The sequence below is a fragment of the Trichechus manatus genome, unplaced genomic scaffold (genome assembly GCF_000243295.1).
Source record: "Trichechus manatus latirostris isolate Lorelei unplaced genomic scaffold, TriManLat1.0 scaffold00052, whole genome shotgun sequence".
In the NCBI taxonomy this organism is placed as follows: domain Eukaryota; kingdom Metazoa; phylum Chordata; class Mammalia; order Sirenia; family Trichechidae; genus Trichechus; species Trichechus manatus.
Window position 1 is genome coordinate 14779352 of NW_004443988.1, and position 27730 is coordinate 14807081.

The 27730-nt window shown below is 41.1% G+C and overlaps 1 protein-coding gene across 1 annotated transcript in view; it reads right to left on the minus strand.

Moving 5' to 3' along the window:
• Positions 1–232: 232 nt before the first annotated feature.
• MYO5C (myosin VC) overlaps positions 233–27730 on the minus strand; it is a 121259-nt gene continuing 93761 nt past the window's right edge. The window contains exons 25-41 of the mRNA XM_004377672.1: positions 26204–26384; positions 24148–24241; positions 23725–23788; positions 23545–23625; positions 22382–22562; positions 20616–20709; positions 20068–20131; positions 18822–18990; positions 17508–17595; positions 13181–13279; positions 11677–11831; positions 9519–9608; positions 7373–7523; positions 6451–6733; positions 2267–2441; positions 1627–1707; positions 233–385 (exon numbers count right to left, since the gene is read on the minus strand). Of these exons, the coding sequence (XP_004377729.1) occupies positions 233–385; positions 1627–1707; positions 2267–2441; positions 6451–6733; positions 7373–7523; positions 9519–9608; positions 11677–11831; positions 13181–13279; positions 17508–17595; positions 18822–18990; positions 20068–20131; positions 20616–20709; positions 22382–22562; positions 23545–23625; positions 23725–23788; positions 24148–24241; positions 26204–26384 (2203 nt within the window). The remainder of the gene's footprint in view (positions 386–1626; positions 1708–2266; positions 2442–6450; positions 6734–7372; positions 7524–9518; positions 9609–11676; positions 11832–13180; positions 13280–17507; positions 17596–18821; positions 18991–20067; positions 20132–20615; positions 20710–22381; positions 22563–23544; positions 23626–23724; positions 23789–24147; positions 24242–26203; positions 26385–27730) is intronic.

Below are 27730 nucleotides of genomic sequence, written 5' to 3' on the forward strand. Positions count from 1 at the left end.
TCTAATCACAGCTGGTACTTGTTAATTCTTGCAAACTGTAGTGGCAGCATCACCCCTGTGTGTGAAGAGAAGTTGTGGCCGGCAAGAAGTAGGATAAATAGGTCCATTTGGGAGAACTTTATTTTCTTCCTTAAATCACATTCCAAAGCATTTCCAGTTCTGATTAATAAACTTCATGTTTGACCTACATTTAGCTTTTGAGAGAAAAATGCATTTACTGTATTTTCTTCTGCTATAATCTATGCAGAAAGCCCAGCTTGAAACTGCTGGGGATCTGGATCATTTCTAGAGCATGCAGGGAGGGGATAAAAGGAAATGTGACTTGAAAAAGATATTTGGTATCCAACATCAGCTGTGATGAATCCTCCCGGCTTTTTAGGAGAGCCTGAAATTAGAACCAGAGGGAAAATGAATGAAGAAACCAGTGCATTTTGCTTCACTATTAATTCTAGGAGTCAAGTATAAGGAAAATACAACAACCCCATCTCCAATGAAAAACTTTCAAAATCATGGGAGATGATGCATAAAAGGGCTTTTTAAACAGCACAGTTCCAAGGTGAAATTATCTATCGAGTGCTTCCCAGATCAGCTCTCATGAATACTTGCTCTTTTACTTCTGAAATTATTTTCCCTTAGGATGGATTGACTGTCAATCTGTTTTCTACTTTTATCTATTCTCATGGCATAATTCTAAGTCCAAGTATGAGTAAATGTCAAATGTTGAATTTTTCTTGATCTCATCTCTCGTGCTTAGTTCAGTGGTTCACAAATTTTTTGGTCTCAGGAACCCTTTGTTGTTCTTGGGTATTGAGTCCATTCTGACTTCTAGTGACCCCATGTAACAGGGTAGAACTTTACACTCTTGAAAATTATTGAGGACTCCAAATAGCTGTTGTTTTTATGAGTCTAACTATTGCTATTTACTGTATTAGTAATTAAAACAATAATTTAAAATATTTATTGATGATTCATTAAAATAATAACTACAATACATGTTAACATATAATATTTTTAAAGAAAAATAACTATTTTCCAAAATTAAAAAAAAAAAAAAATCAGAAGAGTGGCACTATTTGATTTTTTGTCAGTCTCTTTAATGTCTGGTTTAATATAAGAGGTGGGTCTCACATCTGCTTCTGGACTCAATCTGTTTTGGTATATTATTTTGGTTGAAGTATATGAAGAAAATCCAGCCCCACACAATCTGTATTTGGAAAAAGACAGACTTTGAAGACCACAGAGGAGGTCTCAGGGACTCCTAGGGATCCTTGAACCAAACTTTGAGAACTGCTGCCCTGGTTCACTGGGGAAGAAACTTTAAGGGCTTAAAATAAGAAAAAAATGGATCAACAAGTCTTTTGTTTCCATTCAGCCTCTGCCCACTTGCAGAGTCCTCAAAGATCCATAAGAAAAGAGATATACCAAGGAATAAGTGTGGGAGTCATAGTTTTGGCATTTTCATTCCATCCCCACCAGGAATAAAACGGATTCTGAAAACTGAGGGATATCTGACAGGGAGAATCGCTGCTGCCTTTGAGCCGGTGCCTTTCATTTGCATGTTTGGTAAAAGTACTTTCATCCTGGAATTCTATAATGTTATTTAAAGGCACACCCTAAGGATCTCACCTGTACTTTGCGAACGAAGGATGGAGTCACCCTTTTCTCAAAGTCATCTATAGGTGTGTATGAATTAAGGATCTTTATGATCTGCAAAGGTTACATAGCAAGGTGTTAGGCCTTGAGAAAGAACAACTCTGTCCATGAAACAGTGGTTCTGGTGGTTTGGGAGCCATTCTTTATACTGCAAGCTGGCTTTAGGAACCGTGTATTATCTATTTCCAAGAAAGGTGAAAGCACGTGAGGAGAGGGGATAGAAAGAGGCAAGACAAATCACATAATTACATGGCCGTAAGAAAATCGCCAATTCCTGTCTTCTCCTGCCCCCTCCACCCCCACACACATACACATCTGTGAGTTCAGTGGGTAGGAAATATTATATACATTTTTGAGTTTTTAAGGCCCAGAGTAAGTATTTAATAAATGCTTATAAATAAAAGATATAATATATAAAAATATAGAAATTTTTATATAAAAATATGTATAAATAAAATGCTTATAAATGGATAAAAGGGTAGGCCATACGAGATAAGTATGATCCCCAAAGAACAGTCAAGGGCACCCCTCAGCTGGCTAAGCCAGGAAAGGCGATGCCAATCACACTGATCTGTTGGAGAAGATCAGGGAGACGCTAAGCAAGCCTGTTCACCTGCACAGCAGACAGCGAGGTACAGCGTTCACAGATCTCCTTGGCATCGCTCTCTGTGGTCTTCTTGACCTGAAGCAGCCAAGCTGCTTGGGAGAGAGGTTCCAAAGTTTCCTTGGCTAAGCTGTTCTGCAAATTCTTATCTTTAAGCCATTCTTCTAAGTAGCTGATGTTGCACCTGGAGTGAGAGGCAAAGGAGCAGAGGACAGGAGGTGTTCCATTCAGAATGCTTCATGGCAGGGTGCCGAATCCCCCAGTGTGTCCCCTGAGAGGGTCTCAGAGTTCCCAGACAGCCTTAAAACCACAGCCTGCCAATGGGGCTCAGTTTCCTCATTTGTAATATGAAAGGCTGGAGCAGATGATCAGTTCTCATGATCTAAGGATCGTGGTCTAGGGTGAAGGACTGTAACAGTTACAGACTTTTGGGAAAATCTGAGGAAAGAACAGTGATTGCAATAATTTACAAAGTGAAGTTTTAGAATTGCATTAAAGTAAAAACCACCAGAGTGATAGTTGAAGAGAAGACTTACATATGTATAAAAAATTGTTTGATTTCTTTTCCTGAATTGGCAGAAAATTTTCAGTTGATAGAGGACTTTCTTTCAGTTGACTAGGGTTTTTATTCTCCTTTCTGTCAGTAATTATCACAGGTAATGAGTTGAGGTTTGAGTTTTAGTACTCAGATGTCACCCCTCCATTGTGTGAGCTTGAGGAGGTAGTTACTCAACCTCTCTGGGTCTCAACTTCTGTTGTGTAAAATGAGTGTTGAGAGCCTTCGTACATTGTTGGGACGAATGTAGAATGGTGCAGCCATTTTGGAAAACAGTCTGGCAGTTCCTCCAAATGTTAAACGCTAAGTTTACCATGTGACCCAGCAATCCCACTCCCAGGTATCTACCTAAAAGAAATGAAACATACGTCCAAACAAAAACCTGTATATGAATGTTCATAGCAGCATTACTCATAATAGTCAAAAAGGGGAAATAATGCAAGTATCCATCAACTGATGAACAGATAAAATATGGTATATTCATACAATGAAATATTACTTAGCCATAAAAAGGAATGAAGTACTGATACATGCTACAACATGGATAAACCTTGAAAACATTATGTTAAGTGAAAGAAGTCAGTCACAAAAGACAACATATTTTATGATTCCATTTATATGAACTTTCCAGGCATAAAGTAGATTAGTGGTTGCCAAGGGCTAGAAGTGTGAGGAGGGAGGTTGGTGGGAGACTAGGAATGACTGCTACTGAGTACAAGATTTCTTTTTAGAATGATGAAAATGTTCAAAAATTAGATTATGGTGATGGTTGCACAATTCTGTAAATATACTAAAAACCACTGAACTGTACACTTTAAATGGTGAACTTTATGGTATGTAAATTACACATCAATAAAGCTGTTAAAAAAAATGAGTGTTGAACTAGGTGATCTCGAGTGTCAGGCCCAGCTCTGACCTTCTGGATTAGCAGGTCCCCACATGGGTCTTCTCTCTGGTTACAGCACTGGAGCCATGATGCTGGGATGGAAGGAGTATGAGAAAACTTCTGCACTGGCTACACCTTTTTTTGTTGTTTATTTGTGACTCATGGCGACCTCATGTGTTACAGAGTAGAACTGCTCCATAGGGTTTTCTTGGCTGCAATCTTTATGGAAGCAGATTGCCAGGCCTGTTTGAACCCACCCAGCGGCACTGCTGTGTGGGTTCAAATCGCCAAACTTTTGGTGGCCAGGTAAGCGTAAACCTTTTGCTCCACCCAAGGACTGGCACCCTTTTTGTTTTGTTTTTTTGCGTTCTCACTTTTGCTCTACTAGTTTGAGTTCTTATTACTTTTAATTTCTATAGTAATAGGTTCCTAACGGGTCTCCCATCTCACCCCCTCTAATCCATCCTATTCAGTCCTGTCACACTCCTTTGTAAGTGGGAACTTGAGTGTGTTAATTCTCCTGCTCAAATACCTGTGGGGGAGCCTTGGTCAAATGGAGTAAGTGCACTCCACCATGGCTCTCCCCCAAATGCAGTGATGGATCCCCGGCAGAATGCACAGAGCAGCTATTTGAGGACTCCGAAGAGTAAATAATAGCAAGTGGATTGCGGAAAAGACCAGAATTTGAAGTACCTCCAAATTAACAGGGAGTTTACCAAATTTTCCCCTCTGGTATTCACTGACCTGAATTCAACGCAGCCTGAAACCCAGACTGGGTGTCAATGCCAACAAGGGCTCCAGGAGGAGCCCTCTAGTTCCAGCTGGAGGAGCAGAAGAGAGGCCTCCTAGCGCTCAGAGAAAGATGTAGTAGTCTGCTTCCATAAAGATTTCAGCCTTGGAAACCCTATGGGTAAGTTCTGCTCTGTCACTATGAGTTGCGATTGACTCAATGGCAACAGGTTTGGTTTTTGGTGAGGCTCAGAGAGAATGCAGAATCCATTGTTTTTCCTTTTTCTTCAGCCCAAACGCTTGCCCTGATGTGGTATTAGGCTGTGGCTTCCTAGAGAACTTGGCACCTCACACCTGCCTCGCCTACTGTGATAGATCTGAAAAGACATGCCCTGTGCTGCCACCTGATGGTTTCTACTGTTAAGGCGATTCCTTGACACCATTTGGAGTGTAGAATCTTTACGCCCTTCATACATAATCCACCAGCTATGAAAGTGTAACAGGAGAGAATAGAAATAGGGTACTTTCAGGAGCCACATTAAGGAGTCAGGGACTCTGACTGTAAGAACGCTAAGTTTTTTTTTTTTAACTTTGTAACTTCCTCCTTATTGTTATTTCCCGTCTGCGTCCCTGTAGCAATCAGCAGTAAAACTCTAAAAACAAAAGGGCCAAGGTGTTTGTTTTCAAGGGCAGCAGGGAACTGGGGAGACAGCACCCCAGGGTTTGAGGTAAACAACTCCAGAAGATGGAGTGGGTGGAGAGAGCCGAATAGCTGACAGGAGAACAGGCTAAGTTCTCAAGCTTGTCTGAAAAGGAAAGAGGGTGTGGGGGGATCAAGTTGCATTCTACTTGGAATGAAGGTAACAGTCTTAATAGCATTATCATCCTTTCCTGTTTTGTTTTTAGATGTACAGGTCTGTTTTCTGGCCAGGAAAATGAGGCAAATGTACAGCTATCAGCTAGTGTTGCAGTTCAGGGAACTTGGCAGCATCTTTGTAGGATGTAAAGGCCCAGAGTCTCATAATATTCAAAATGTCCGGGATATAATTCAAGATTACTTGGCATATGAGGAACCAGGGAAATCTCAACTCACATTAAACAAGACAGTCAACAGATGCCAATACCGAGAAGACACAAATGTTGGAATTATCTGAGAAAGACTTTAAAGTAGCTATCATAAAACTGCTCCAGAAAGTAAGGACAAACTCTCTTGAAATGAATGGAAAGATGGAAAGTCTCAGAAAGGAAATAGAAGATATAAAGAGGAACCAACTGGAAATTTTAGAACTGAGAAATAAGGGAAATAAAAGAACTCACTTTTATCAAAGATCACTGGACAAAGAACCATAATGAAATTTGCTATAAAAATGATATTGTGGAGATTGTGAGATCAAGTTCCACACAAGACATTATTTTTTACAATAATAATCCAGACATAGCTATTCACTGTTGCTGGCGCAGGTGTCCAAACATGGTTCCACTACCATGCCTTTGCCGGCCTCATCTCCCTGCCCGGAAAGTTCTTCTCCCTCTTCTTTATCTCTCAGTGCCCAGCTCTCTGGGCTCCCCAACTTTTCCATTCACGATAATCTCTCTTTTCTTAAGTATTTCCTGCACCACTTGTTTGTGACTTAATCACAGTTTCCTTGAATTGTTATTCACTATGTGCGCTCCTCAAGGGCAGGAATCATATAGTCTTTTCCTTCGTTTCTGGAATTTTCCACCAGGAGGTGCTATTCACAAAGAAGACAGTCCATAAATACTGGTTGAATGTATGATAACCACAGAGGGCCAGAATTTAAAAAACACAACTGTTAGTTCTCAGTTATGGTCACTAGCCTCAAGTTAGCGTGATGTAATTAGGGGGGTGGCGGTTGGGCACCAGGTGGCCAACATCTCCAAGGTTCCAAGAGTCCCTTTGTACACAACACTAGCAGGAATACAGCCCATGTGGGAGTGTGACACTAAAGGAGGGAAGATCCTAGCAGCCTCTCAGGCAGAGTGGTGGTTTGTGGGTCTTACCTTATCTGCATCCCTTTTCTGCAGGAGCACATGTCCTTGCGTAGGAAGAGGCTGTTAAGGGTCACTGCCCCAATCAAGAAGAAGAGCTGCTTCACGGCCTGCCTCGCGAGCTCGGGGTACAGGCCGTTCTGGCACATGGTGCTGTAGAAGTAGCTTAGCTGCTGCAGGACGGAGGTCATCGTATAGGCATCTGTGTCATCTATGCTGGATGACCGCTTTCGAAAGCCTGTGGGCTTCAGGCCAGAGATGCCCTGCAGACTCTCATACTCCAGCATGCCTGGCACTGCAGAGAAAGTGGAAGATCTTCTTTTATACCCACAGAACACTTCCCACTGCTTTCATGAATCTATTTCAGCAGATAGGACATTTTCTGCAAGAGCTAGTGGATGTAACCAAGGATTTGGGAGCGTGGGGATATGGTGTGGACGGCTGTGTACCGCAGGGAAGCAGAACTCTTCTAAGCTTTGAGCATGTCTTCTTTTGACTTGCTCAAAAAAGAGAGCAGATTAACACGACAGCGCATGGTCTGGAACCATTTAAAAACCAAAGGTATTTAAATTTCAGAAAATTGAGGAAACTGAAGAAAGTATTGTAAGACCAAGAATGACCAAAATTTGAGTGGTACTTTAAGACTTCAAGAATACTTGACTGAGCCCCAAGAATAGCCATGTCAGAAGTAGCACTTCTGCCAAGTCTTTCTGTTCAGGATGAATTAACTTTACAGAAAGAAAACTATTAACTATGTACTATTATTTACGGAGTCATCTTAAGTAATCAAAGAATTAAAAGGTGGACATTTATGTAATTAAATTTTCTTGGTCTTTAAAACTATGTTATTTGTAATCACATATTCCACACAGGATTTATTTTTTAAAAAGTCTCAATGTTGCTATAAATATTTTTTTGTCAATTCTTTTCTTACCTATTATTGGTTGAATGTTATTTTCCATTACGATAATGAACTGGTGATATATTCGTATAGCCACATCACTAAGAATTTGTCTGTATTCTGAAAGGTCAAAATTGCTCAAGCAATTCTTATTCTGATGTGGGCTGTTATGCTTCATGAATTCCTGAAAGTAATTTTGAGGATATAAATGTTACAATAAGACAGACATGTAGGAAATTAAAATACTATCTATACAATGACATTATAACTGGCTTCTACTATAACCCCTGTACCTCAAAACTCAGTGTTTGATTTGTTTCAAATGAGTTCTTGATGTCTGAGGTAGCATTTATTTTCTATAAGAAAAAAATAGCAATGATTTCTTGTATGAGCTCAGTCTGCCTCACTAACTGGATGTCTCTGCCCCCCAACCCCATCCCTACAAATAGGCGCCTCCAGCACCTAGAGATGACAGTGGAAAACAATTCCCACAGAAACTCATAGTAGAAAATTCCAATACATCCAAGGAAACAAACTGCTGTAAGTAGTCAGTAGATATAATAAATGAAGTTCGTAATCTTATACTTACAGAGTATAGACCAATCTGAAATATTTCAAAATAAGTACATTTAACATGTTCAAAGAGATAAAAGAAAAAGAAAATATAAGGCAAGAATAGTACATTATGATAAGAAGCAGAGGTGAAAAAGAACCATAGAAATTTTAGAACTAAAAAATACAGTAATTGAAAAAACACTCATTCTAGACATGGCTGAAGAGGGCAAAGGATATGGCTGAAGGGGCACCATTAAATAAATGGTGTTGAATAATATCCCCTTCCATTGCTAGCTCACAGATACTATTTTGTCTTAAATTCCCTGGTCTGTATTTTTAAAATTAAAAAAAAAAAAAAATTTTTTTTTTCCTCTTTGGTACTCCTTTTAGGCAGAGGTTGGTTTTTCTTTATTTTTCCTTTGTTCTATAGTATGATTAGGATTGCCTTTATATTTTATTTTACTTTCTCTCCTTTGGGAAAATTGGCTAGCCATATGGAAAAAAATATATGAGATCATTACCTCATATATCAATTTATGATAGATAATCACACTAGTTTTGGGTATATTAAAAATATAACTGTCAACACTAAATTTAAACTCTAATATCTCCATGGTCTCAGAGTAGGGAAATATGGTCTTAGAGTAAGGGGAGAATTTCTTCAATAAGACACAAAAACACAAATCATAAAAGAACAAGATTGATACACTCAAGTACATCAAAATTAAAAAACTGTATAACAAAGGATTCCATAAGGAAAATTAGAAGGCAAGACACAATCTATCCATAATATGCACAGATCTCCTATAAATCCATAAGAAAAAAAAAATCTAACCCTACAGAAAAACAGAGAAATTGTCACTAGACAATTTAGAAGGGAAGCCAAATGACTAGTAAGTATATGAAATGATGCCTGATCTCACTAGTGATCAAGTAAATGTAATTTAACTTAACAAGGTATCATTTTACACACATAAGATTGGTAAATATTAAAATGTCTGTAAATATCTAATCTTGCTGACGGTATCAGACACTGGAAAATTCATACACTGCTGGTGGGATTATAAAATGGGAAAATCATTTGGAGAACAGCAAAAACCCTAAAAGCTATTTTGTTATTTTAGTTCGATAAAATTTTGCTCTGTAAGTACTTGAAGGTGGAGAACTTCTTTATGATGTTATCTTACTGGAAGCAGAGCTGGAATGACAAAAGAAATGCGTTTACAGACCACGGGCGACCCATCAGAATCTTGCAGAGACAGCAGTTCTGAAGAAGCAGGCATGCTGGACTAAAGGTTATATTTTAGAGCCAGAATTTCACAACCAGAAGGAAATTTGAAAATCATCAAATCTACCCCCTTGATTTAAAAGTTGAGGAAACTGACGCCTGGTGACATGTCCAAGGTCTAAGCCTTTTTCTAGAAGCCTCCTGCTTGTGGTGCATACCCAGGAGTCCAATAGGATGTGCAGGTGGCCTCCTGAGTGAGGAGAAAGCCAGAAAACCAGTTAGAGAAGATGCCGTCCCTGAAGCATCCCGACGCCTAATCCTGCGGTGAGTGCTGGCTCGCGAGGTTGTAAGAGACCAGCAGTCAGCACAAAGCCCAAAGCAGACAATCGTCCCTACCTCTTCCCCACTGTATTGCTTCAGACAATTGAGAAAATGACAAGTATTGGAGAGCCAAAAGGACAGCATCTCAAAGTCTTCTAAATGGTCCTTAAAAAAAAAAAAAAAAGACAAGACAAAGTTATACTTGGTGAGGCTGGTTCCTCTGAGCCCTAGAACAGACATACCTAACCTGTCTGGTTAACTGGTGGCTTATGACGAAAATTAATTTTTCTTTTATTCACTAAAACTCATTACATTTACTCTACAATGATAAGCATTTATATTTATATAGTAGGTTACAGCTTGCAAAGTATTTCTGTACAGATTATCTCAATTGCTATGAAGCTTGAAGCAGGCACTGCAGGAATGCATGAGAAACGTAAGTCTCAGTACTTCCCTCCAAAGTTTACATTCTAGCTGGTAAGACAGATGTACCATACGTAGGACACAGTTAAATAAGGGCAACAAGTGTCCAAATGATCGACATGGACTGTGTCACAAACGCTTGGAGGATGGAGAGATGATGGGGAATCAAGGCAGCTGAAAAAGACTCATGAAAGAGGGAGGAGGATTACTCTTTGAAGGAGAAAGGTTCGGCAGATGAGCTCAGGATCAAGGACTCTGCTGGGGATAACAGTCTACTTACAAGGCAGGAAGAAGAGAAACAAGCAAAGAAGGCAGAGGAACAGTGATCAGAGAGGGAAGAGGAAAACCAGGAAATCCTGGGATTTGAAAGACTAAGTAGGAGAGTCAAAGTGATGATGCTAATGCTTCAGTCAATTTAAGGAGAACAAAAATGAAGGGAATACATTAGATTTAGTAAAAGGAAATTACTGGTGACCTTTCAGTAGAGTGGTAGGGGTAGAAGCCAGATCTGAAGAAGTGAAAAAGAGAATTGGTGGAGACCACTGTTTAAACACTCTGACAGTCAAGGGGCAGAGAAAAATGGGACAGTGGCTAAGAGGGTATGGGGGCCAAGTGAGGGTTGCTTTAATGTGTCTTTGGACTGGAGGTGGGAAGGGGCAGGTCCTGGATACACACAGGCAGAGAGAGGGAGCCACTGAAGAAGTAGGGCTGAAGATGCTGGTGAGAGGGGATTTATACTCGCCATGCCCACGCATCTTTTGGTTTATAAATATTTAAACATTCTCACCAAAGTTCACAGATGAGCAGCAAGATGAGGCAAATACTTGTGTGCCTATGGCCTGGAACACAATGCAAGTTTATCCTGTCTTAAGAAAACCCAATTTATGAAAATACGGACTGGGAAAACATCAATTTATGGGACCCCCTTCCAAGAATACACCACTGGCTTCCGTGGGGACACCGACCATAAAGTGCCCAGCACCAAAACAAATGCTGACTCTACGCCTATCTCTTAACAAATAATGAACTCGTGGTACAAAGCTTGTCTTTTTTTTGGTAGTGGGGTGGGGTGAGGAAGAATTACTTGCACTTTGACCTCTCACACATTCACTGTTTTTATTCCTCCCTCTTCTTAGTGTATTTAAAATAAGATTTAATTACTCATGACTCTTCTAGGACATCTATTTTATTAAAAGTGAGGTAGGCCCTGCCCACCACTAGAAAGTTCAAACACATCTCATCAAATGTTGCTTCTCTTCTGGAGGGGAATGAAAGATACTGGATCTCTATTTTGCTGCTCCCTTCCCATGTGGGCCAGTAACTTATGATACCAGTAACCTGGAGTTTTTCACAGTTGTCAACTGGATGGTCATTTCCCAGAAAAAAGTGGAATTTGGTACCCACTCCACTTACTGTGGCTAATAGAATTCCCATACCCAGAACAGCACAAAAAGCCGAGCTTTGCGTTGAATCAACCACCCTACCCAACTCTGGTGGCTGGTTATCCCAAGATTCCAGGTTGAGCCAAATGTTCCCAGACAGCTCTTTGTACAAAGCAACTCTTCTGCCAGCAAGGGCCCAGGGATGTTTAAAGCAACCTTCAATGCTTAATTATGCAGTTATTTACTCATTTATCACTTAATGAGTTTCCAGGAAAAGAATCAGTGAGCTAAGAATGGTTTTAGGATTCTGCCAAAGCTGGAAAGAAAATTAGCAGTGAACTTTCTCTTACTTTTACATGAACCTTTGCATGACACTGCTCTTTGTCCTAGATACAACAATAAGGGCCAACGTCAAAGGCAGGTCCTACCATAACCACTTGCTTGATGCCATTAATGGAGCTGTTCATGAGGGACTTCAGCATATCGGCGTCATTCAGGGAGTCTGCGTAGCGTACGCACATGAACAGGATGTGAGCCGGCAGCCCAGGGATCATGTTTACCACCACACCGCGAGGCTTCAAGTCTGCAGCCAAGAGTTATTGAGGGTTACAGGTGACAGGTCAGCTCTCCTCCTATGGAGCCTCTGACGGGGGCAGGGTTTTTGTTTTCGTTTCTGTATTTGCGGCAGCACCTGAATGTATAGGGATTTCGCTTTGAGGAATTCAGTCTGGCTCCTTTCTTGGCAAAAATATACAGGTGCTACCTGTTTCTCTTCTCATTTGCAAAGTACTTTCTACTTTTTAAAAGACTTGAGAAGAGTAAGCATTTGTACTTCTCCCTGGTATGGCGTCCTGGATTTCAGATCCCCAATGTAGGAAAGTGACCTCAGTTCTACTCCCACTGCCTAAGCCTCTCTGATGAGGACTGAATACATGAGCTGTACTGAGGAGGGAAAACAGGACACAACAGCCCCGCAGCCTTGCGGGTCTTGGGTAGAAGAGAATAGGAAGGAGATATAGTGGAGGAGAACCTGAACATCAGCCAATGCTGCAGTCCTGGGAGGGGCAGTCCCCTCTCCTCCTCTCTCTTCTTCCATTGCTCCTCCCTAAGGAGGCAAAGAAGCAAACAGAGAATATTTATGACTGCCTTGGGACAGAGGAACAAGAAGAAGGCCCCCAGAGCTGTGTACCAGTGAAGGTGGAAAAGAAAGTGTAGAGGTGCTTATGTGTGCTGAGGGGGGTCACTTAAAAGAAGAGGAAGTATGGCTATGCATTGGCCTTCTGCTTTGAGATCTTAGGACCAGCTGATAGGGAGACAACTTTTTCCCTCCCTCTGTGGGACCATGCAGAAGATGATGGTGAAGATGGTCTAGTAAGATTGGCCTAAGACCATCAGCCCTTAAGCACAAATATTGGGACACTGCTGTAACGGAGGCATGGATGGGATGCCCGGTCATGTTGCCTGCAAATAATTGTCTTACTAGAAATCAAATGGAGCACAGAAGCTACAATTACTTCCATTATGGCTCTTGTGTTGAAACACAGATGAGGAGCTGTGCTTTTATCCAGATCTTATGATTAGACTGGGGAAAAGGCAGGGCAGTGGCACTCAACCAAGGGTGAATTTGCCCCCTCCCCAAGGGGACATTTGACAATGCCTGAAGACATTTTTTATTGTCATGACTAGAAGCTGTTACTGGCATCTGGTGGGTAGACACCAGGGATGCTGCTCAATATCCTAAAATGCACAGGCCCCCACAGCACAGAATTACGTGGTCAAATAGTATTGAGGCTGCAGAAACCTGGACTAGGGGAAGAACAATGGAGGAAAAGAGAGAAGGAGAAGGGACTGCCCCATCCCAGGACTGTGACACTGACTGACGTTCAACTTCTCAAAGATAAAGCAAAAATTCAGACTTTCAGGTTTTATTACCGAGAATGAGGTTTTGAATGAGCTTGGCCTCATCTTCCCTCTTGTATTCCAGCATTCCAAGGTACTTTTTGGGTCCAGGGGACAAGTGCACATCACTGGCTGTAGACAGAGGCAAACAGTCAGCCAAACACACACATGCAACTTTTGCAGGTTTTATAACGAGACTACGCAGACTCCTTCCACCCAGTTTTGGGTGAGATGTACATGAACTCCTATGGCTTTTAGATAAATTAAAACTTTACTGTATCCTGAGGAATTTCTCCTGGTAGTGATTCCTATCTGTGAGTATATCTATGAGGCCTGCTGCTTAAAAGACCCAGTCATCCTTGAAGGAATCCTTATGCATGCCTGATATGTATCCAGCACATTGGGGATATGAAAGAAGTTCAAGATGTTGGCCCTATCTTCAAGAGTTAAAGAAGCATGACTTACGAAACATTTGGTGAACAAAATACCTAATTACATCATCCTGACTAAGGGGGCTGTATTAGTTTCCTATTGCTGCTAAAAGGAATTATCACAAACATAGTGGCTTAAAACAACAAAAATTTATTATCTAACAATTCTGGGGGTTGGAAGTCCAAAATGGGTCTTATGGGGCTAAAATCAAAGTGTCAGCAGAGCTGCATTCCTTCTGGAGGTTCTAGGGGAAAATCTGCTTCCTTGATTTTCCAGTTTCTCGAGGCCACCGGCATTCCTTGGCTCATGCCCACATTACTCTGACTCCTTCTTTCTTCAGCACATCTCCTTCTCTCACTCTCACACTCCTGCCTCCCTCTTATCAGGTCCCTATGATTACACTGGGCCCACCAGTGTAATTTCCCCATCTCAAGAACCTTAACTGAATCACATCTTCAAAGTCTCTTTTGCCATATAGGGTAACATATTCACAGGTTCTAGGAATTAGGATGTGGGCATCTTTGGTGGGGGATGGGGGTAGGTGGGCACAGTCGGCTCTCTGGTCCTCAAAGATTTGCCTTGATCTCAAGAGAAGGAGATGCGATAGTGGAAGTAGAGAGATTTTGAAGATACTGTGCTATGAACTTTGAAGATGGAAGAAGGGCCCAAGGGATGTAGGAAAAGGCAAAGAAATGGTTTCTCCTGAGTTTCCAGAAGGAACGTAGCCTGCAGACACCTTGATTTTAGCCCAGTGAAAGCCATTTGGGACTTCTGACATCTAGAACCACAAGACAGTAAATTTGTGTTGTTTTAGCCACTAAGTTTGTGGCAATTTGTTACAGCAACAATAGAAAACCAATACAGGGAGCATGGGAATTCATGCAGAGGTAGGCTGGAGCAGTTAAAAAAAGCTTAATGGAGGAGGTGCCACTCCAGCTGGGCCAAGAGAAGTGAGTAGACTCTGGTGGCTGATAAAATAGTTAGTGTGGGTTAAGAGTTAGCAAAACACTCTTACTACTGCATGATGATTTTTCCTTTGGTTAACTTACTAGCTCTGTTCCTCTGTAGACTGATAAAGGTAGAATGTGAACTCCTTTACTTGGCAATATTGCTTACAATAACAATGACTTCTGCTTGATAAAGTACACATGGACTGGGAAGAACAATAAATGAAGCAGAAATACCTGATGGAGACACCATACTTTGTGTACCCTTGAGTGTAGTGACTTGGATCTGGGCATATTCCTTGCAGGGACCCTTTAAGCTAATGTCTACAGTGTGTTCAAGAGATACTAGCTTCCTGCTGGCAGCCACATGAGTGAGCCTGGAAGGAGATCCTCCAGCCCCAGTTGAGCCTTCACATGACTGTGTCCCTGGCTGATGACTTTATTGCAACTCTACGCCAGAACCACCCCAGTAAGCTGCTCTGGATTCCTGACTCTCAGAAACTGGGTGTTGTTAAATGTTTATTGTTTTAAGTTGCTAAGTTTTGGGGTAATTTTTTATGCATTGGTAGATAACTAATAAGAAAGAGAAGACGATGAGTTGTGATAGAGACACACTGAGTTGGAGGCGTTAACAGAAACACAAAGGAGGTAGTCTTAGAAGCAAAAGGGGAATGGGACCCAGGAAAAGACATCAGGATTGGACTGTGGATTTAGTAGTTTGAAGTGAGATGACAGTTCATCACTTCAACAATGGAGACACAATGAACGGTGGGAAGAATAGACGTGGTCCCTGCCCTCATAGACTAGGCTTGTAGTCATTTATTATTGAAGGAGAAAGATCATCAGTTTGGTTTTGTACATTTTAAATCTGAAGTGACAGTTGAATAAATAAGAATAAAGGAGCTCAACTGGAACACTTACGCACTGCTAGTGGGAATGTAAAATGGTACAACCACTTTGAAAATGATTTGGCACTTCCTTAAAAAGCTAGAAATAGAAATACCATATGATCCAGCAATCCCACTCCTAGGAATATATCCTAGAGAAATAAGAGCTATCACACAAATAGACACATGCACACCCATGTTCACTGCAGCATTGTTCACAATAGCAAAAAGCTGGAAACAACCTAGGTGACCATCAATAGATGAATGGATAAACAAATTATGGTATATACACACAACGGAATACTATGCAATCATAAAGAACAATAATGAATCCGCAAAATATTTCCCAACACAGATGAATCTGCAGGGCATTATGTTGAGTGAAATGTCAATCACAACAGGACAAATATTGTATGAGACCACTATTATAAGAACTCAAAAAAAGGTTTAAACACAGAAAAAAATACTATTTGATGGTTATGAGTGTAGGGAGGGAGGAGGAGGGGAATTCACTAACTAGATAGTAGACGAGGATCAATTTCGTGGGAAGTCAGCACAACTGGACCAAAGCAAAAGCTAAGAAGTTTTCTGGACACATCCAAACGCTTTGAGGGAAAGAGTAGCTGGGGCTAGGGCCCGAGGACCATAGTTTTGGGGGACATCTAGGTCAACTGGCATAACAAAGTTTATTAAGAAAATGTTTTGCTTCCCACTTTGGTGAGTGGAGTCTGGGGTCTTAAAAGCTTGTGAGCAGCCATCTAAGATGCATCAATTGGTCCCATCTCACCTGGAGCAAAGGAGAATGAAGAAAACCAAAGACACAAGGAAAATATTAGCCCAAGAGACTAAAGGACCACATAAACCAGAGACTCCGTCAGCCTGAGACCACGAGACTAGATGGTGCCCAGCTACCACCAATGACTGCCCTGACAGGGAACAGAACAGAGAGTCCCAAATGGAGCAGGAGAAAAGTGTGGAGCAGAACTAAAATTCACATAAAAAGACCAAACTTAATGGTCTGACAGAGACTGGAAGAACCTCCGAAACTATGGCCCCCTGACGCTGTTAAACCAGAACTGAAATCATTCTCGAAGCCCACTCTTCAGACAAAGATTAGACAGGGCTATAAAACAAAAAATAATACACGTGAGGAGTGTACTTCTTAGTTCAATCAGATACATGAGACCAAATGGGCGGCTCCTGTCTGGAGGAAGGGTGAGAAGGCAGGAAGGGACAGGAACTGGTTGAACTGACACAGGAACTTGGGGTAGAAAGAGGTAGTGTGCTGTCACATTGTGGGGATTGCAACTAATGTCACAAAACAATATGTGTATAAATTTTTGTATGAAGAATTAACTTAAGCTGTAAACTTTCACTGAAAGCACAATAAAAAAAAATAAAATAAAAAAGAATAAAGGAGCTCTTCAAAGAAGTGAATATAGAAAAAGGAACAGATAATTGAAGACACAGCCTTAGCGATAAAGGCTGGGAAGAAGAGGAAGAAGAAATCAAGAGCTAAAGTGAAGAGCGTTAGCAGACAGCAGAAGCAGGGAAAGGTCGGTGACACAGAACCTCACAAAGGAAGAAAAGGCTGCAGGGTCCTTTCACAGGAGCTCATGCAATGAGGAGATGCTAAATTTGAAGTTCAGTCTGTGTTTAGAACTGTCTGGCTTCTTAGTTCTCTAATTATCCCTTCTAATAGAAATTGGGATATTGATCCTATGTAACTGTGACTATACTAAAAACCACTGAATTGTAGACTTTAAATGAGCACATTTAAAAGGTGCATTTCAAAGCAGCCAATTTTTAAACTCTTTTACAGTTTCAGTTTTAAAAGGGGAAATAACAGAGAAGGAGGTTAAGCCCCTTGCGTTTAATGGTACTATCTGGGGAGTGGTGTTCCCGCCTCCAAAGATCACCCCACTGAATCATGACTGGGCCCAGATACCACCTGTGGAGATCATTCCTTTGGGTCCTGCGTTTTGAATCATCCTTTCTTTCCTTTTGGACCATGTCAGGAAATAAATAATTAAACGCATGTTGACCTTAGCAGAAAATTCAACAGAATGGGCAAGTGAGTGTCATTTCTCCTACCTTTTTCAATTGTCTTGGTCAGAGTCTTGATTTGATCTTGTAGCTTTTTAATCACTCTGTCCTTCATATCTAACTCTTCTTCAAGATCCTACAGAAACAAAAAGAAACAGGATGTTAGCTTAGAAGTATCTTAATCTATTTTTTTGGTAACAGCTGTTTTGAAATATAATTCACATATTATACAATTCACCTATTCAAAGTGTACAATTCTATGGTTTTTAGTATAGGCAGAGTTATGCAACCATCACCATAATCAATTTTAAATTATTTTCATGGCCCAAAAAGAAACATGTTACCCTTTAGCTGCCATCCTCTAATCCCTCTACTTCCCCAGTCCTAGACAACCACTAATCTACTTTCTGTCTGTATGGATTTTCCTATTCTGGACATTTTATATAAATAGAATTGTAAAATACGTAGTCTTTTGTGTCTGGCTCTTTCACCTAGCATAATGATTTCAAGGTTCATCCATATTGTAGCACGTATCTATACTTCATTTTTTTTTTTTTATGGCTGAATAATATTCCATTGTACGGCTATACCACATTCATCTTGACCTATTTTTTCCCTTGGAGTCCCTGGGTGGTAGAAACAGTTCACAGACTTGGCTGCTATATGAAAGGCTGGATGTTCAAGTCTGCTCAGAGTTGCCTCAGAAGAAAGCCCTGGCAATCTACTTCCTAAAATCCAGCCATTGAAAACCAACCCTATGGACCACAGTTCTACTCTGACACACATGGGGCCACCATGAGTCATAATCAACTTAATGGCAACTGTTTTTTTTCCCCCCTGCTTACTATAAAGTAATGCTCTTTATAGAGAATTTGAAAAATTTGAATGTGGAAAATGAGCTTTTTGGATGCCAAGAGCTAGAGGCAGAGAAACAGTTCAGAGGCTTGGTCCCTGGCTTTGCCTTTTCTTCCTGGTAAGGAGGTGACCCTGCCAATGCTGAGTATGGCTTAAGAACTGCGAGAGTCTTGGATGCCTATGAATATTTCCCATAAAGGACATAGGAGTCCCTGGGTGGGGGGCAGAGATGGTTAAGTGCTCGACTGCTAGCACTTAGGTTGGCAGTTTGAACCCACCCAGAGGTGCCTTGGAAGACAGGCCTGGTGATCTGCTTCCGAAAGGTCACAACATTAAAAACCTTACGAAGCACAGCTCTATTCTGCACAAGTGGGCTGCCATGAGCTGGAATTGACTCAGTGGCAACAACAACAACCACATAAAGGCATAGAGTGTTTAGATTCTTCCTGAATTCTGAGGGCTCTGCATGCAGGCAACCATTTATCAACAAGTTGGAAAAATTCTCACTCTGTTTTCCACAGTGAGACGGGATGCTTCCTGCAGGAAACTACTCTTGACTTCACTCTCAGTTTCAAATTGTTTCTTCAAGTGTTCGCTGACCTCCTGCATTTCTTGAATCTTACTGATGAGCTTCTCTTTCTCTTCAGTGTGTATTTCATTTTGGACCTCTATGGTTCTGAGAAAAGATTAAAGGAACTTTTTATATCAGTTTGACCATCATGAAGAAGTCACTCACTGCCATAGCAAGCACTGGTATTTCCAAAGATGGAAAAATACTCTGGCCAATTTATGTGTAAAACAAATAGGACGTGAACAGAGGTGCCCCTGAAGTGGAAGGAAGAGATTCCAGGGTTGGCTGGGATATAAAATTCCCATGGACTGCTTCAGTCTCCCTGACCTGCTGAGAGATTACTACCCTCATCCCGCCTCCCTTCACTGTTCCCTCAGGACATCCACACCTTTATCACCAATAGCCAAATTATTATGCCCTTTGTAAACAGCCTGGGAACTGGACACTCAAAAAGCTAGGGGTTGGAGAGGCAGGAAAAGGGAAGTCCATCAAAAGAGTTACAAGATGGTATCTCACACTTTCCTACTATTTTGGGTCCTCATTTGGTCCTAATACTACCGATAAAGTCACATGATTAAAAATGCTCTCAGAGATGTAGAGTATCCATTTATTGTTCCGGAAAACTAAGTGTCTCTATAAGTGGGCTGCAAAACAAAACACTTCTCACAGGGCTCCACCAGGGTGCCAGGCCCTTCGCTGCTCAGGATGTAAATGTGGGAGGGGCAGGGGGTTAGCAATGAGGATTCTCTATCAACAGGGATTTCAAATCTGACCCTAAATGATCTGCTAAGAAAAACTCTTCTCACTCATACAATTTTATTTTATCCATTTTTGGGAATAGATAATTTATGAACATGGTATAACATTCCAAAGGTGTAAAAGTGTATACAATGAAAAGTAAGTCTCCTCCCTCCCCTGTGCCTCAGTGAGAATCACCCTCCCTGGAGTCAACCAATGTTTTGCTCCTTGTACACTCTCCAGTGACAGTCTATGTAAACAAATCGTGTGTGTGTGTGTGCACACAAACATATTTCTTTTTCTCCCCCACTTGAATGGTAATATATCAAGCATATTCATCAGTATCTTGCTTTTTTGGCCTAATACCATGCCTTAGTATCTCCCACAATTGAAGAAAAACATTATATGAGCATGAACTTGAAGTACATACATGTTAAAACTTACTTTCTCTGCGTCCCTTCCTCTTCATGACTGTGATTGAACTGATTAGACGATTCCTCCAGTTTTCCTATAATGGGAAGAAATGTCATACTTTGGGGCTATATGATTGCATTCTCATTTGGGTTTGGTCTTATTTTCAGTTATCGGAGGTCCTAAACTATCCAGCTACCAATTAGGTTTCGTTTGGGCTGAACAATGTTTAAAAAATTCTTAAACTGATATTCTAAAATTGTGGTATTTCACATAAAAATCTGGACTTATGGCTTTTCTTTAAAAATAAGAATATCTAGCAACATTGGGGCCCACATTCCCAGTTGGCAACAATCAAAGAAGTTCAGAGACACTTTAAATGGGGTGCACTCTCTCCAGTCCCATACACCTTACTATACCCTCTCCCCTCCCACCCCCACCCCACTTCTCACACTGATGTGACCTGGCCCAGGGGAAAGTCAGAGCATAAGACCCCTGGGTAAGATGACCTTCCTATGTCATTTCCTAGATACAGGAAACCATTCTCTAAAGGCAGGCTCATGAGGGAGGGCTTCAGTTACCTCTCATTTTTTCACTTTGCTCATTCAAGTGGATTTCAAGATTTTGCTTCTGTTTCTCCAGTTCTGAAATTTGCTGTTTTAAGTCTGGAATCATCTTTAGTGTAGAATTAGAAACATTAGAATAGAAAATACTTTCACCTCTGAACTTTAAAACCTTGAAGCTACTCAGAAGCAAACTAAACTGCCTAGGTGTTGAACCCCATGGAATATATGTGTAGCATAGTTGTATAAGAAGCCTGGTCAAGACATTAGACTGCATTGGCTTTATGTTTTTTTACCTCAAGACTTATAGTCACTAGAAATACCAGCCTGCTCAGAGGAAGCAGTTTCCTTACAGGTACAAAGCCTGACATCACCAAGGCCCTCCTGGGAAAGAAGGAAGTACACTCTGGGAGAGGGTGTATGGGAATCCTATGTTGAGTTGAGGGAGCGGCATGGACATCACTCTGCACTGTGAGGAAATGGCAGCCAGCCTCTTTGGGTCCAGGCCCAAGACATCATCTTCTCATCCAGGAACAGGAAAAGCAGTCTCAAAGGGATCCTCTACCTCCCTCTGAATTCTAGCTGTATGCTGCTCTGTTAGCAGAGGTCTGGAATCATTCAGTATGTTCCACAGTCCTTCGTCCTTGTCTATCTGTATATTTCTTTACATGTCCATCACCTCCTCCCCAGTCAGGCAAAAAGTTTTTCTGTTGTTCAAGTTAATAAATACACCCATGCCTCTGAAGTTCAAATGAAGGACATTTGTTTGATTGGGCAATGGATCTCACAGCAAATTCCTCATTCAAAGTTTCATTCAAGGAACAGACACAGATGTGAAGTTTCTTCACCTGGTGACACGGCCCTGAGATTTTCTAATCTTCCAGGTTAGAGCAGAGGAGGAGACAGTAAAGAAGCTGAGGAGGAGCAGCCAGTGAGGCACAAAGAAAAACCTAGGAGAGTGTGGTGTCCTGGAAGCTAAGAGAACAGAATGTTCAATAAGGAGGGAGAAGGAGTGAGGAACTTTGCCAAGTGCTGCTGAGAGACTGAATAAGATGAGGGCGAGAAGGAACCCTTGGTGATTAGTCCCGGGGCAGCAGATTCAGTTAGTGGGTGAGGCACAGAGTAAATGGGCGGCAAGAAAGCCCATTGGTAAGTCTGGCCACCTCCCCAAAGAAACAGGGTGGAAGCTTCAGGAAATGTGGGATTAAGAGGGGCGTTTCTTAAGAGGGGGAAGATTCTGAAAGCATTTCTCCATGCCAGTAGGAATGAATCAGAAGAAACAATGAGACAAATGCTATGGGCAAGGATGGGCATTAGAGAAGAAGGGAAGTCCTTGAAAAGGTGAGATCCAGAGCATGAGGAGGGGGGACTGTCTTTCTCAACGCACTACCCTCTCAAGGGTCACCCTTTTTACCTTCATTTTTTTTTGGTTTTTTTGGTCACTTTCCAAGGGGCTAGGACTAAACATACACATACACACACACACACACACACACACACACACACTCATTCACATATGCATTCACACACACAACTCACACACACACACACACACACACCCCACAAAATGTGGACGTGTTCTATGGTAAACAAACATACTCTCAATCAAAGTGCTCTCCAGTCTGGAAACATTTTATAATTTTATCTTCTGACCCAGTTATTTGACTCCTTGAAAAAACAATGTATGCTAATCGTTTTACTTCCAAGAGACTGAATTTTCCTCTACCAACGAATAATGTTTCTAGAAATATGGACTCAACCAGGGCCCATAGCTGAGATCATACCATGTTTTCTGATGTTAGTCTGGTAACTTCATGACGGATGCTTTCATTGATGTCATTCTCTTCTCTAAAGAATTTTTGCAGGTGGTTGATTTCTTGACTTAGATGCAACACTTTGAAATTCAAAGCTTCGATTTCCTTTTCATAGCAATCCTTCTGGGACTGGAAATGACTCTCCAAAACACTGTTAAAGGAGAGTCAGGAAATGAATCACACAGTCTTCATTCTGCCGTGCTGGTGACTGAGTGTGTATACGTGCGGCAGTTAGAAAACCCACAGTACGTTAAGTACATAAAGTTTACATATATACACACAGTCACAGGCTATAGAATTGTTGTTAGGTGCTGTAGAGTCTATTTTGACTCCCAGTGACCCCATATCTTACAGAGTAGAATTGCCTCATAGGATTTTCTAGGCTGTAATCTTTATGGGAGTAGATCGCCAGTTCTTTCTCTCACAAAGCTGCTGGGTGGGTCTGAACGGACAACTTTTTGGTTAACAGCAGAGTGCTTAACTGTTGTGCCACCAGGCCTCCTGCTACGGAATTAGGAATGTATAATTATAAAATCGTCCTGGTCATTAAGGAAGCATTATGTGAACTTAACATCAAGTACTGATGAAAATTTTTATTTTAGAAGTTAATAAAATTACATTTTTACTCTCTTAATAATTTAAAAATATGCATCAAACTCTTTAAATTTAAATATTTAAATATATCTATATCTACAGCAACACTGGAGCCCTGGTGGTGGAGTGGTTAAGAGCTTGGCTGCTAACCAAAAGACTGGCAGTTCAAATATACCAGCCACTCCTTGGAAACCCTATGGAGCAGCTCTACTCTGTTGTATAGGTTGCTATGAGTTGGAATTGACTCGACGGCAACGAGTTTTTTTTTTTCTTTTTAATAGCAACATTGGCCAACTTATTTGATATAATCAATTTTCACTCTATAGGTTATGACCATAAAAAGATTGTTCTTTATTACTAAATTACTTAAGTCTTGGAGAAATATTTCTAGTAGTTAAAGATCACTCTACTGAAATGAATTTACTTTGTGTATCAAATCTGTATAAGATAAACTTTGGACTTTCTAATAGTCTATCTGTGGTTTCTTGGGTCAAAAAATCTCTGAGAAATGAAAAAGAGTCCTGAGGGAAATTTCTAACCGGGTTGCTTTCTTTAGGCCTTCGTAAGCAAACCAGAGTTCTCCATCTTCATTTAAATGTTCCAAATCTTCCACAGAGAGCCTGGAAAACAAGGAAGGTAAGAAAATAATCTTTCTCATGTTTTACATGCTTTTAAATGTTTGATAATGCACGATGGTTGTTAAAGCAAAAAATGGTTACCTGCTTCTCACATCTTCAATTTCATAGCTTTCAAGAAGTTGCTTTGTGATCTCTGACATCTTTTCTACAAGAAAACGGCAAAGCTTGTATAAATAACATTCTTGCGTGATTTCTCTTCTCCTATTCCCTTTCTGGGGCCCAGTTCTCAGACTTTATATAGAATCTCCAGCTAACCGACTAATCAGCTAACCAACCTACCAGGTATCCAACAAATCAGGTAACTAACTTAAGAACTACCCAACCAACCAACTGCCCAACCAACCAGCTATCCAACCAACTCAGCTATTCAGTCTACCAACTAACCAACCTACCGGGTATCCAACCAACCTCATGCTAATCAAAAGACACATTTCCTTAGCAGTGACACACCTATGACAAATTCAGTCCGTACCCCAGAGACTAAGTGACCCGTGTTTTTGTTACCTCTCATTTCCCGTTTTTGTGACTGCACATGTTTTTCCACATTTATCTTCTGCATCTGAAGTAGCTCTATCTCCTTTTCGAGCTCAGAGATTGTCTGAATCACAGCAATGTTGGATCAGATGAAGAAAAAAATAGCTGTTATTATTTACATCAGATAAAAGGAACAGTATTACAGTACTGTATATCAACATAAGGCGGCCTCACTGTAATTTCTTAATTAAAATAATATAAAGCCACCACTGTCCATATAGCTTGGCCTCAAAGCATGATTAACTGCTTAAAATGTTTTACTAATTCCCAGATCTACTTGGTTGTAGAATTAGAATTAGCTTTTCTGTTAATATGAAGGACAACAATAACCACTTCCTACAAGTTCTGGGTGAGTTGGAGTGGGGAGGAGCTGAGAAAAGTGAAATCATAGGATTAAAATTCTCTTCCACTGGATAATAAAATATTGGATGCAAGGATGTGGGCAAAGTTGCCACTTTCATAATTGTGGGTTTCAGCTTCAGCCAAGCTTAGACGTGGAACAGGGGCAGAGGCAGAACGAGCTCAGGAGGTCTGGAAGTTAGCCGTAGCCTGCGGGCTGGGGTCCACTGAGGGGTAGCTCTGGTTGTGGGAAAAAAATTGTCTCTGCCTTTTATAGGCCTTACCAGCTCGGCCTGAGTGAGGATCACAGGTTTGTGCTTTTTTAGCTAAGGGAGGTAAAAAGACTTTCAGGAACAGCAGGGTAATAACTGAACCCTCCTCGATAGTTTCTCAGTTACTCTGAGTGTTGACGAGCCATAGTCCTTTTCTATAGGGGGTGAGGAGATCTAACTGACCTACTGAGCACTTTACAGACATGACCTGGTCCTCGTAACAGGCCTATAAGTGAGTAGAGTGATCTTTTATAGATTAGAAGACTGAAGCTACATAAAGGTGAAATGTAGGTTCAGGGTCACATGCCAAGTTGACAGTGGACCAAGAACTATTGAGTCCTAAAGCACTGCTCTTCTTTATAATGCTTCAGTGAAGACTCCAAGTCATATCTGTATTTACTTATGCTTTATAAACTGACCAGAACACATAAAACTTGACAACTTGTGGGTTTATTTTCTTTGAAAATAAGACTTAACTCTTTAACATATCACGTTAGAGTGTGGACCTTGGTTTTCACTACAAAAGAGGAAGTGAGTGACATCTCCTGGTGACTCACTCCAAATGCAGGCACACAGTTTCCTGAATTTAAGGTGCTGACTGCAGCCAGATGACATGACACTACAGATTGGCATCAGTCTTATGTGACTGCTAAGAATGAAGTCATTCGGTAAAAGTGACCCTACCTGGTTACTGGGTCTAATACCCTAATTTTAAACAAAAGGAAACTGGGGCCCAGAGAATATGGTCAGCTCTGTTAGGAAATTCAAAGGCCACCTGATGTGATTCCAAAACTCTTCTAAACTATGCATGGCTATTACAGAGCATATGTGCATAACCATAACAAATAATTCTACTAACATGGGTTTCACATAGTCAGTGGAAGCTTAAAAGCGTTCCAACTTATACCAAAATGTTTTGCATTTTTTCTGGATTGTTTAAGTAGGTTTATGCTTTCTGGCAAGGAAGCAATTCAGTTAAGCCTTGACTGTCTAAGCATGGATCAATGCTTTGTGGATTTTATAACAACAGTTTAAATGGAAGATTTAGATAATAACGTAATTTAATACAGATATTTATAGATATCATAACATGACAAACTATATAACGAGGGTTCACATCAATTTATAATTTAATTTGGAAGTATTCTATAGGTCAACATATTTCAATAACTATGTAAACATAACCTCAAAAAAAAAGATGGAAAGCTGACTATTAAAATCTGAAAAACAAGTACTGCTAATCAAAGGCAGCTTTGGAGTTCATACTTGGAAGGACTAAAGGAGATGGAGCCCTCTTGCCGTGGCCTTTACACAGGTGCTCTTAGCTGTCTGATCCTGGGGGAACATGACACTGCTTTCGCTCAGGCAGGTAATTTACAGCCAAGGGTTCATCTAAAAGTAAGAAGGGATTCTACCTTTGCCTGTTTGTTCAGTCGGGCCAGTTCCCCCTTCAAGCCACCAGAGGTGATGTGCTCTTCCTCCAGCTGATGCTGGAGTTGCATCTTCTCATCCTTGAGAGCTTGAATTTCTCCTTTCAAAGACCGAATCTGCTTCTCATAGTCTTGCGTTTTCAGTTCAAAACTTTTTTCAAGAAGTCTGCGCATCAAAGGAAGAAATTAATTAATTTGGAATTGTCTTTACTTTGAATTAGAACAATATATTATTTTGAAAATAATGACAGGAGACTAGGGAAAGGAGACAATTAGGACCTATGTGACAGTTCCAATAGACAATGACCTTATTTTCAGGAGACTGTTACTCGTTCCTTTAGGTTAAAGACAGCCTTTTCACCCTCTCATTCAAGAAGGGTGGCTCTACAATGATTATGCACAAGAAACACATCCAGAGGGACTGAGTTTAAAGACTCAATGGTTATTGAGACAGTGCATCCCAAAGCCCCCCTGGTTTCCTGAAGTCCACTGGAGGGGCCACTTCCCTCAGCAAAGACCTTGGCACATTCTGCCAAGTGCTGGCTCCTTCCCGGTTCCAAGGATCCTGAAGGGTCTTGGTTTGATTCTAAGCAAGTTAATACAGCCATGGATATGTCCACAGGTCCAGGCCTTCAAATATTCTAAAATAAACTGCAGCCAATCCAGGTGCTCAAAAGTCCATGGAAACTCAATTCCTTGTGAGAAGATTCCTCAATTAAATATGTGATGATTGACTAAAAAATAACTGAATAGAGATACATGACCAAGACCAGCCCAACACAGCCCAACAGGGCCCAGTCAGAACTGAAGCAGTGCTAGGCCTCTGTGTGTGTATTAAGTCATCATTCTACTTGCTAGGCAATAGCTTCAGTTCTCTCAGCTTTATGACCTGCTTTTAGAGCCCAAAGGGAAAAATCCCCAGAAAGAGAGCCACATTCCCAACAGATTTTTGTTTGATTCTCTTTTATAGATATTAACAAACTTTTAAACTTTTTTCCAGGTTTTTCAAAAACCCTCAGTGCTCCTAAGAGGTCAGTAAAATACCTTTGAAAAAGCAAATTGTAGCTGGAAGTCTTATGCAAAGAGTCTTAGGTTTGTACCCTAAGCTGGCTGGGGGTGCACCCACATACTGCAGTGCCTCGGCGCCTCTCAAGGGCTGTGACAGGGCCAAGACTTGTCCCGTCAGTTAGGCAGGGGACAGACGGAAATAGGCACGTGCTGGTGACGATGCAGAACAAGAGCCTAGGAAAACATTGTGCTCCCTTCATCGGCCTGCCCAGCACTGGCCCCCTTGGGATTCCAAGGAGTGCACATGACCTGGCTTCAGCCTGGCTCTCCAGCCCACGGCTTGAAACAACCACTCCCAAGTGGCCTCAACTCAGGGTGAGATGCCAAGAGCTAACTCCTCCCCTAGAGTTAAGAGTTCATTGAAAAATATGTTTTTCAAGGCAACTCAGAGAGGATCCTAACACACTTAATTTATTTGTTAACCTGAGCTCCAACGACCTACCC